Genomic DNA, 11,718 nt, shown 5'->3' with positions numbered 1-11,718 from the left:
GCGGAGAGATCAAAACAAAACAACGGTCACTAATTAGAAGTACAAAACGAGGATTTGTAAAGAAGAATGTCGGAGGATTTCGATATACGCCAAGAGGAGACTGGTTTTCCTTTGCTAAAGTAAGTAAACTGCATCCTTTGCTCCTGTTAACAAACGTTGGTTTTCACGAGACTCACCGGCACATGCGCAACGCTGACCTCATACGCCATCAGCCCGGAGCTGCTTCCGTGTACAACTGTTGGCGCAAGCTACATTAAAGTGATTATTACGTTTTGAATATGGATATTTTTCTTACAAAAACTCATCGATTCGCTACAGGAGGCCTTTGTTCACCCCCCAGAGCCGTGTGAGACACAAAAAAAACTTTTTTTATATAGATGGGCGCTTTTTATTTCACATATTTTGGACTGAAGCAATGCAACACCTGCTGACTGGCATTAAACCGCTTGAAAGATCAAAGACAATTTTTGATATAACTCCGACTGGATTTGTTTGAAAGAAGAAAGTCATATACACCTAGGATGCATTGAGGGTGAGTAATTTATGGGCTAATTTTCATTTTTGGGTGAACTAACCCTTTAAGATGCATTTGTGTCGATCCAAACACAAGTCAGTGTTTCCCACAGACTTACACTCTATTTGTGGCAGCACTTCCCCAAGGGAAATATAGGCTATAAAGCAGCAGATGGGTTGATTGATTGAAAATGCAAATTAATTCTCTGCCAGCAGGAGGCGCTTTAAGAATGGCTGTTTCCCCCGGTCACGGCTGCTCCACTCATAAAGGCTGCTTTATCAGGCATTATAGGAAAAATTAAATTAAATGGAAAAGATATTATCTGTAATAAATAAATAATAAAATATAAAAAATTACACTTATAATCATTTTTCATTTTATTTGGTATTAGCATTGGTTGGGACTGCAGCATTGGGTCTTGATTACATGACCTTCAAACAAAAAGAGGTTTTCAGCAATCCTAAATTTATTGTTTTCATCTGTCTTTTCAGACATTTGAGTTGCTTTTTTAAGGAGGTGTTTAGGATGCTGGTACATAAGAAGTGGTGGGTGGGAATGGTAACAAAGGGCCTAGTTAAGCTTTGGTAGAGCTGGTTGTTATGGTTACATTTTTGCATGCCTTTTGGCTGGTGAAATGCACCATGCATTCTTACAGGAGCCTTATTTAAATGCATGCTACATTCTCATCTGCTTTTGCAGCCTTTTTCCCACCTCTTTTTGGCTTTGAATCCTTCAGGCTCAAAACAAGCCATAGAACTGTTGGACCATCCACAGACAGACAAGTTTTCTGTTTACTTTGGCAGCAGTGTTATTTTATGAGGCTTCTAGAAGTTAACCTCTTCTCTATTTGTTAGTTGCATTGACACCTCTTGAGCAAATGCTTACGTCTTTATTGCCTGTGTGATGACTGGTTTCCTGTCTGTGGCATCTCTTTTTGCCTCTTCCTCAGCTACGAGCAGAGGTGAGCGGGCTGCAGGTTGAGCTAGAGGGCAAGCGGGCAGAGATGGACACGCTGGAGACGCTCCTGCAACGCAGAGACCGGGAGAACCAGGAGGGAGACAATCTACTGGCCATGCTCAGAGCTGACCTCAACACGGCCTCACAGCAAAGGTCAGCTGACCTACAGAAAGAGCGATTTCAGGGAACTGACAGTCTGCATACTGTTTTAGAGAACAACCTTATTTTCATACTTTGAGTTGATCATTAAAACTTTTATTTTGTCCCTGTCAGACAAGACCTGCAAACAGCACGTGACAAACTACAGCGGATGCTCATAGAGATGCTTCGAATCACTATGGCAACGGAAGAGCACATCAACCACAAGTTAGGGGCTTGTGTGTCAGGTGGTCAGGCTGGAGACAAAACACCCAACTCTATGACAGCCAGCAGTAGCCGTGATTCACGTGAAACAGGTATGTTTCTGTTAGTCTGCGAAATTATATCTATATTGATCAACCACTATTAAAAACAGTGTCCACTGTCCAATCATTTGATATATATAGAATGCATCTAAATATTTAAAGGGATAGTTCACCCAAAAATGAAAGTTGTCGTCATTTACTCACCCTCCACTTGTTCCAAACCTGTATGAGTTTCTTTCTTCTGTTGAACGCAAAAGAAGATATTTTGAAGAATGTTGGTTAGCAAACAGTTGCTGGTAGCCATTGATTTCTAGAGTATTTTTTTTCCTCCATACTATAGAAGTCAGTGACTAAAGAAACTCCTATTGATTTGGAACAACTTGAAAGTGAATAAATGATGACAGAATTTTATTTTTTTGGGTGGACTATCCCTTTAATGATTGCAAATGTGACAGTTGCTAAATCCTTTATTTTGCCCTATTTTTTGTTTCTTAATATTTTAGAACTAATATAAAAAAATCTTTGGCCGATTATCTCAAAGTTCCCGACTGTTGGTTAATATATTTGGTTGACTTTCAAATGGATTTTCATAATTAATTTATCGTTCCTTTTTTTTTTGTTTTTTTTTTTCCTTCCTTTTCAGGAGAGGTGATTGGCGTAGAGGGAGGTGCTGATTGTAGCGTGTGGTCTTCGGCTGTGGACGAGGGGTTGGAAATGTCTCAGAGGCTGTGTGAGAGTGTGTTCTCTGGGCCGGAGGGAGAGATGGAGGCGGAAGGCGAGGAGCTCATGCTGGGTGCCTGTACACGTCTACGCACCGCTGTTGATAAACTACTGGAGCTGCTCTCTGAGTCCTCACAGCAGGTACCACGCTTATATATACACACACACACCCCTGACCCTCCCACTACTGTCCGTTGTTTAGATTAGGCAATATCGATGAGCCACAAGTACTTGTGATGGGTCACTAACTCTTCCTCCCTAGCATTGCAGTGTTACATTTATGTACATGTTTGTTCTCAAAATGCTTTGTGGTATCAAAGTGACATCCTTTCCTTGTGCTTTAACTAAAGTTTTTTTTTTTTTTTTTAGTTTATAAATTAGTATTTACTTTTAACTTTTGAACGGCAGTTTACTGAAGTTAAGAGTCGGTAGGTCGCTGCTTTTTTTTCTTTCTCAAGGCTGGATTTATTTAAAATACAGTTAAAAACATTAATTGTGAAATGTTATTACAATATAAATCAACCTTTCTATTTTAACATTTATAGATTTATTCATGTGATGGCAAAACTGACTCCAGTCTTCAGTGTTACATCATCTAATTCTAATATGCTGATTTGGTGCTCAAGAAACATTTCTTCTTATAATAGATGAAAACAGTTGTTCTGCTTAATGTTTGTGGAAACTGAATTTTGTGTTTAGACTTTTTTTTCTTTTTTATTAATGTAGGTTTGTTATTTTCACTTTGCAATTTTAGTGCTTAACTTATTTTTATTTCTAATTTTTCACCTTGTGTGACTTTTTTTTTGTGTAGGAACCGTTTCATCCTATATTCCTTTTAATTCATGTCTGTTTTTTTCTCTCTTCCCGTCGTTTTCTACTGTAGTTGGAGCAGATGTGTGGTCTACAGGCTGTGCTAAATGAGCGGTTCAGAGATGGAGGTGAGGCCGGAGCGTCTCTGCTGTTTCAGAACTCTCAGCTCCTGGAGCAGCTGGATCATGAGGCCAGTCTGAAGAGCCAGTTACAACTGGAGCTGCACAAGGCCGAAGGTCAGAATACCTATATATGGTCTGTTGTTATCCATTGTATTCGTATCTCGGTTTCATAGTCTTATGACTTCTCATTTGCTGTCCATGTGTGTCTCCAGGTCTGATGGAAGGCTACGTAGCTGAGAAAGCCTCTTTGGAGGAGGCCCTTCAGCAGAAAGAGACACAGCAGCAGCGTCTGGCAGAGGAGCTGGAGAGCACACGCATCCATCTGCAGCAGCTCAGTGAAAATCACACCCTCCTCCTGCGTCAGAGAGAAGCCCTTACGGCCGGCCTCGGAGACACTGAGAAGGGTGAGAGAGGAAGGCTTTAGGGCCATGATTTAAGCTGACATGCTTTAGTTTAATTCTCAGAGTGAGTTACGCAACATGCAATTATGTAACATTAGTTTTGTCATTCGGTGCATGCCTTATAGTCATGACCTGTTACAGATGTGTCTGTTGCTTTGCACACAGAGTAGGGGTGTGTGATTATGTATCATCTATGATAATATCATAATTATAGTTTTAACAATATGCACAATAACTGACAATGACACTTGCTAAACCAAACAAAATTGCATTGAGTGCACACTTGAGTGCTGTTATTCCCAATATCTGCACAAATGTGATGCGATCTGGGAAAACCCGTCGGATGTCGCGCTGGGACGTTTTCAGGAAATTCGAATAAAAGGTAGAATGTAAATTATTTGTCAAAATTAGGTTTTCATTAAATTATTATTCTATAACATCTTGTCTATCATCTCTGAAAATATCTTGGCAAAATTCACTTGTTTATTTTAGAAAAAAAATATATTTATTGCAGCAAGCAGAAAAGACTGTCTTTCTCTTGTGTTAAGAACGCGTTGCGGAGGTCCGAGGTGCTTTCTCTTAACACCACAAAAACAGTTAACCTATCAAAATAAACCCCGTAACATATATAATAAAGGCACATTTCCCGCCAGTCCTGTGTAAACTACGGCACGCAAAGTTTTTTTAAATTTTTTTATTTTTTAATATCGTGAGATGGCAGAGCGCAAGAAAACAACGCAGTCTAAAGTAGCTGCTCACACGATCTTGCTCGTCTCAATCTGCTCAATCTTGGTGATGACAGTGCCGTAAACGATGTTAATGGAATATTTCACATCCAGAGATGAAGGATAGGATGATGAAGTTACTAAAGAGGAGGAGTCCGATGACAGTCTGTTATAGGCTATGCACAGGTGCGCGAACAGTTGTGCTGTGCTCGCTTTTCTAAATGTAAACTACAAGGTACATTATTCGTGCTATCTAAACATACAAGGGGTGATCAAAAGTTCAGAGACTATGCCCATGATAAACCGCGGACACAGTCCTCTTCAGGGTAACGTTAGTCTGTTTATGTAATGATGCAGTATAGCGCTCCTGACAGACAGCTCTCGTTAAACCCGTGAAGTGAAAGTGGAACCCGTCTCACTTTAAACCCGTTTTTCTCCAAATTCCATTCCTGAAAATAATAGCTATCAGCCAAATTCAGATAGCCATAACTTTTGTTACGTTCAAGCTATGGAGAAAAAAAAAAAACTGTTTTAGAAAGGGCTTGAAGCTTTCATATGGTATCAAAACCTAAAAAAGATACAATTTCACCATGTGGTGGGTTTTCCTAGATCGCATCACAAATGTGAACGTCATTAATTTGAAAAAAGTGCAGTAAACAATAGGGAAACATTTTGAGTTACATTTTTTTAGATGTGCTATTGCCTCTTTTTGTTTTTGTCAACAAAAAAAATCAAAACCACAGCAGAACGGTTTTGTGTCTCTGACCAACACCGCAGTGTTTTTTTACTGCATGCATCTGCGTTTTGACCAAATCAGTTTAATAAAAGATTCAATGACTGAATGAATCAGTAATTTGAACCCTAAAAAAGATACAATTTCACCATGTGGTGGGTTTTCCTAGATCGCATCACAAATGTGAATGTCATTAATTTGAGAAAAGTGCAGTAAACAATAGGGAAACATTTTGAGTTAAATTTTTTTTAGATGTGCTATTGCCTCTTTTTGTTTTTGTCAAAAAAAAAATTCAAAACCACAGCAGAACGGTTTTGTGTCTCTGACCAACACCGCAGTGTTTTTTTACTGCATGCATCTGCGTTTTGACCAAATCAGTTTAATAAAAGATTCAATGATTGAATGAATCAGTAATTTGAACAAATCTTTGAATGAATGATTCAATTACTTGCTGCCACCTACTGGCGGTTTTACTTTCATATTTAATTATGAAATAATTTTTAATAAATGAAATTATACTTTAAATATATTAATATAAAAAAAAAAATCCCGTAGGATTATTTATGCAATTGTAAATACAATTCAAGCCACCTCTGAACTACATTAAACAGTCTGTGTAAATACATTTAAATGCCACTTCAGATGCAGCTTCTGTTCCTCCTCTGCAGTGCAAAGATGAATTTTGTTGATACTGATTTTATTTGATTTGATGTCTATTTGATTGATTCTATTTTATCTTATTCATTAAATGTTAAGAATTTGAAGATGGTGCATATATCTAATAAAGTTTGATAATAAAAAAATTGTCGTTAAAAATCTCCTGGAAATCAGTTTAAAGGCCTTTCCACACTGAGCGCGAAAAAGCGAAACAAATATCGGACGCGATGACGCACTGGAATAAAACAATAGATTTCTATGGATGCTTCCACGTAGACCGCGAACATTCTCGCACTGAAAATGCGGAAAAAAAATTTCCGAACCAGTCCGACGAATCTTTTCAGTTTCGCAAAGCGAAAATACGGGCCGTCCTAGGATCACGTGACCAGAGCAGCTGCTGTTGCACAAAAGGGTGAGAGTGGTGGTGCCGTTTTGAAAACCAGTGTAAACAAACACAGAAGAAGAGTATCCCGGATAAGAGAAGAGAGTGGATGCTGAGTTCTTATTATCGTTAGTATTTGAGAACAGATTTATTCTCACATGTTCTTTATACAAAATAACATTTCTATTAATTGTCCATTGAATTATGTAATCACAGTAGAGCACCATCCGTTTTCTTCCACGTGCATGAGTGTTGTGAGTCAGAGCACGTTCACTCTTTTTCTACACATGAAATATGAAGCAAATGGACATGATTATGACTATATATTTTCTGTATGTTTTGTATGCCGCTCATGGTATTTTTATAGCAATAAAGGATGTTTATGACAAATAGTAGCAGTGTAGCGTTATTAAACATACAAAGAGTGCATGTGTCTGCTTATTAATCAAAATCAACTATTATAGATCACAATTGGAAGTTATTACAAGCACTCGATGATGGTTTAAAGTGGGTAAGCAAATACATTAATAATTACATACATTTTCAAGTGTAGCTTGATGCTAATTGTACTTCTAATTATATTTTAGGATGTAGCCTATTCTTGTAAGCGTTATAGATAGTTTGTTTCTGGTGTAGAACCTTATTTATCTTAATTTAATGCTGTATATTGAGCAGCGGATGATGTTAAATCCATTTACGAGATGCATATCTAAGGAAAAATGCATTGCTGGTCGGCGCCACCTAGCGTGCAGGCATGAATTAGCAGAAGGCGAACAATCGTTTCGCGTTCGGTGTGAAAGCACCATTCGTCTGCGATTCGCCTCGCTTTTTCGCATCACACATGGTGTGGAAAGGCCTTAAGGGGGGAAAATATTGCCTTGTAGTGGAAAAATGTGTCATTTCTGTGAACTAACCACTGCACAGAATATGTACATTTTCTGGAGTCGGCTGTCCATGACAGGCCCGAACCAGCAAAGGTACCAGCACCAAAACACACATGGCAAAATATTGTCTAATTGTTATCGACAAAATGCCGTAAAATATAGAATTATTTTTTGTCAATATTACACACCTAACACAGAGTGAAAATTTTAAGATTGTGTGATTTGTGATGAAGGGTTTAGTTTCATGCTACGAATTCTTTCTGCTCTGTAGGCTTCCTCAACTCCGAGGAAGAGACAGGTTTGTGATGATAATCTGCGACTGAAGTAAATGTTTGAGTTGAAAAATTACTTGTACAGTTTGACACTAAATGCATCCATTCCAGATGAAGTTTGCAATTTTTTTTTATTTTTAAATTTGTGGTTTATTAACACTTTTGTTTATCCTGTGATTGTTTTTTTGCAGTTTAACTTGTTCTAAACTTTTGGCTTTGAAGGTCTAAATACTGGTTAATTTCTCTTATGAGTCTTTCTTTGCCAATTTCTTCTTGATCCAGTTTGCTGTGCTTTATTTGTGCATTGAGAATGCATAAAGATCTGGAGCTCCTGTGCTTGTTTGCATCTTAATTTGCATTTGCAGTTTGTGTGTTTTGTTGACATGAACTCTGCTGTTACTCATTCATTTTATTCATTGGTCCTCCTGGGTTCTGTGCAGCTCTGCTAGTGGAGGCTGAGCGTCTGGGGCAGGAGTGTGTGGAGGTGCAGCGGCAGGCGGAGAAGGATTGCGGTGGTTTGGCGTCTCGTCTGCAGATGCTGGAACAGGCCCTGGAGGAGCAGGAGAGCCAGCAAGTGACAATTCCTGTGTCAACTGTGCAGCTCGCTTATAGTGCAGACGCGTTGTGGTGGTTTGAAGACATTTGCGCATTTTGAGTTAAAGAGAGAGAGCACGCAGTGATTCACTCATGCTGTTTGTGAAATTATGTCTCAGAAAATTTTAAATTTACTTTTTTAGTTATTTAATAAAGAAATATAAATTGTACCTTACCTTCAGCATTATAATTATTTTACCCGTGCCGGACAGAGTTTGAGATGTCATGTCATGCCAAACCTCTCACTGCAGGTGCGTCGTCAGCTTGAGATCTGCCTTTATAGAGACCGCCGATCAAACTTCCCAAAGCGATTATCGGCCAATAGCGATCGGTAGCCAATCAATCGGAGCACCCCTTCTGAATTTTTCATGCAGTTGCATTATTAATGTGCCTGTTTTTCTGGTCCTATATCAGACTGATAATGGAGCAAAAGAAAACATTAAAAATTACATGCTCCAGGCAAAATCTAAAAAAACACTCCTCTTCCGTACTGCATAGCTCACATACTCTGTCTGTGACGGAGACTAAAGCCATTCTGATAATCTGACAGCTTTGAATGATTTGAATGTTCATCTAGATGCTTTTTTTTCTTCTTTTTCTCCCTAACTGAATGTTGTAGATTGAGGACTTGGTTCTTCAGGTATGTTATCCAGCTGTAGTCATTATCGTGCTGGTGGAAAAATTGCATGGCTTATGCAGCATTTCAATTAGTAGAGCATGTAATAGATATTGTCCATTCACTGTCTTGTTTGTCAAATCTTTTTTTCAGCAGGTATACATCAGTCATGTCTTTAATTTGTGTTGTGTTTTCCTCTTCCATCCTACTCAATCACACACATATTCCCACACTTATTCTCTTTCCTCTGAAATGTCTTTGCTTACTACTGTAGTGGCTTCTGAAGGCTTTATTTAATAGCTTTACTGCCTAAACATTTGTGTCTGTTCATTTTAGGATTATCTTCTTGTAACCCACATCCTTTGCAAAACTGTTGCTTTAGCAAAATTAGTGCTGCTGTTTGGCATGTATTTCCATATGGATGTTGAGTATTTGTATTCAAATACTCACACATTCACTTTTCTTAGGACTGTGGCCTGTTCCTGTCCCTTGTTATGGATACATGTGACATTCTTTGTCTAATTTCGTACAGGTGGAAAGTCTTCAGGCTCTGATCAAAGATAAGATAGAAGACTATAGTGTACTGTTGTCAGCAAAAGAGCAGTGTCAGCGTGATGTGGAAGAACGTAATGAAGAGATTGAAAAATTGGCAGCTCGTATCCGAGAGTTGGAGCAGGCATTGCTAAGCTGTGCAGAGTCCAGCCGAACGGTCACACAGCTGGAGCAAGAACTTCAGAAAGCACGCAAGAACCTTCAGGAGCTCACACAGGTGCACAAAAATACACTTACTAGAGCAAATGTGTATTTAGAGATTACAAAACCCCTTACATGCATTTTTCACGGCTTCAGTTGGGTATTAATGTTTGGGTAGAATTGGAATTATTTTGTAGCATGAATATCTACATGGTTCTAACCAGTAGTGGTCCGTGTGTTTTTACTTTCAGGATAAAGAAGCTTTGCAGCAGCAGCAGTATGCTAATAAACTCCAGATCTCTGCCCTACAGTCCAAACTTGATGAGACCAGACACCGTTTCCCTGATATGACCCCTGAGCCCAACCTCCGGGAGCAGCTGGAAGCCACACAACAGGATCTGCAGACCAAAGAACAACAGGTGTGTATAAAAAGGAAGTCATAGAGATATGAAATTAGCTTTAACCGGTTGTTTTGTTTCTAGTTAGGACATGCTACCTGGAAATTGATTTAAGACTTTTCGTCTCTCTTAGGTGGAATTTCTGTCAGAGCGTATAAGTGAGCTTGAGAAGGATTTGGTAGTGAGAGAGGAAGGGTTTGGACAACTAACACTACAGCTGGAGCTCAAAAACAGAGAAAGCAGAGCTACAGAAGATCAGCTTCACGCACACATCACGCACCTGCAGGTAAGGCTGTGGTCTCAGTGTAGTCTGGCAATCCTATTGTGATAGGACGGCCAGCATGTTGACAGTCTTGGATAAATTGTATTTATAGCACAGAACTCATTGAATAGTGTAGGGGATTTAGTTGATGATTGGAGGATATTAAAAAACCAGGTGGACCTCATTGTGTGTCCTTTAGGAGACTGTGGACGCTTTGACAAGGCGACTAGAAGAGGGCAGCGACGAATCCATCCTTCAGCTGCCTTCTGCCCTTCTGGAGGAGAAGAATCTGGAGATCGACCACTTAAACCAGCAGATCCTCCAGCTGCAGCAGGAGCTTGATATGACCAATGATAATAAGGTAAAAAAAAGCATGTCCATGTATGTTTTTTTTATTTCCCCAAATCTCTTACTCAGAAGTACGAAAACATTAATGGAACTGTAATTAAGAGGAATCGGAATAGTTCCATTCCTTTAAAGGGGACTTTTATTATTTTGTACTGTTCTCTGAGGTCTACTAATAATGTCATCAAGATTTTTTTTAATCTAAAAACATAATTTAGAAGTAATAGGCTATTTTCTGTCCTGTTTTGACCCCCTCATCGGAATGCTCTGTTTGAATAGGTGTGGCGGATTGTAGACTCGGAAGTAAACGCCCACTGCTATGATTTTCTAACAGTTGTGTATGTTTGACAGCCTACATCCTTCATAGATGGGACGCTGCTGTGATTTAGGTTAAAAATGCATAAATACTTAGTACATATCAAATGATCTGTAATAACACACAAAGCAGTGATCACGTAATAAAAACAGTTACTCAAACTTGTGTGGTGTTACATTACTGTCGGATCCAATATAGTCGACACCGCATCGTCTATTAGTTTCAAACTTTCTGAAATTCTTGCGTCGAATTGTGCCTTGTTTGTAAACGAATCCGAGGTAAACTGAAGTGAACAAAGGACCAAGTTCTTACTGACGCGGTCTGGATCTTCGTTGGAAGTAAAGGTCATCCAGTCTTTCCTAATGTTGGGATCAGAAGGAAGGCAATGCAAAGTTTTTCCACATCCTGGCACTGCACAGCATCTTGTTGTCTTTGGAGCATCTTTATCGTTTGGTTTCTGCGTAGACCTGCGTTTGCCTCTCTCGTTATTTACACTACATGCACAAATCGGTGGGCGGGGCGAAAAAGGCAGTGATGTAGAAGTAGGCGTTGATCGTCTTCTGCAGAGGCGGGGTTTAGCCACACTTTTACGTCATAAAGTGGCACATTCCACAACCTGTCTTTTTGGCAGATTGGCTTCAATATAAGCTGTTTTTAGAATAACGAGAAAGTTTTGAGTTCTGAAACTTACAGGATGTTTTTATAGTACAATGACCTCTAATATGTCAAAACATCAAGGGAATTTTGATTTCTCAGTTCATGACCCCTTTAAAATCCCATCCCTGTTATTCAGGAAGATTGGAATACACCAAACTAAGCTAAACATTAAACCTTAGATCTAAAGACTTCCGTAATTTTATTTTGTGCTGATTTAAGTGTGCTGCTGATTTGTAACTAGTTCTTATTACCATTT

At 39.0% G+C, this 11,718-nt stretch overlaps 1 protein-coding gene across 1 annotated transcript in view; it reads left to right on the top strand.

Moving 5' to 3' along the window:
• LOC107705497 (A-kinase anchor protein 9-like) overlaps window positions 1-11,718 on the top strand; it is a 55,571-nt gene that overhangs the window by 29,818 nt on the left and 14,035 nt on the right. Inside the window, exons 21-29 of the mRNA XM_016508805.1 lie at window positions 2,519-2,736; window positions 3,479-3,641; window positions 3,740-3,931; window positions 8,022-8,155; window positions 8,795-8,815; window positions 9,324-9,560; window positions 9,736-9,903; window positions 10,016-10,168; window positions 10,344-10,505. Of these exons, the coding sequence (XP_016364291.1) occupies window positions 2,519-2,736; window positions 3,479-3,641; window positions 3,740-3,931; window positions 8,022-8,155; window positions 8,795-8,815; window positions 9,324-9,560; window positions 9,736-9,903; window positions 10,016-10,168; window positions 10,344-10,505 (1,448 nt within the window). The remainder of the gene's footprint in view (window positions 1-2,518; window positions 2,737-3,478; window positions 3,642-3,739; window positions 3,932-8,021; window positions 8,156-8,794; window positions 8,816-9,323; window positions 9,561-9,735; window positions 9,904-10,015; window positions 10,169-10,343; window positions 10,506-11,718) is intronic.

This window comes from Sinocyclocheilus rhinocerous, unplaced genomic scaffold (assembly GCF_001515625.1).
Source record: "Sinocyclocheilus rhinocerous isolate Xijiao unplaced genomic scaffold, SAMN03320098_v1.1 scaffold504, whole genome shotgun sequence".
Lineage (NCBI taxonomy): Eukaryota > Metazoa > Chordata > Actinopteri > Cypriniformes > Cyprinidae > Sinocyclocheilus > Sinocyclocheilus rhinocerous.
This window is presented reverse-complemented; position numbering and strand designations above follow the sequence as displayed.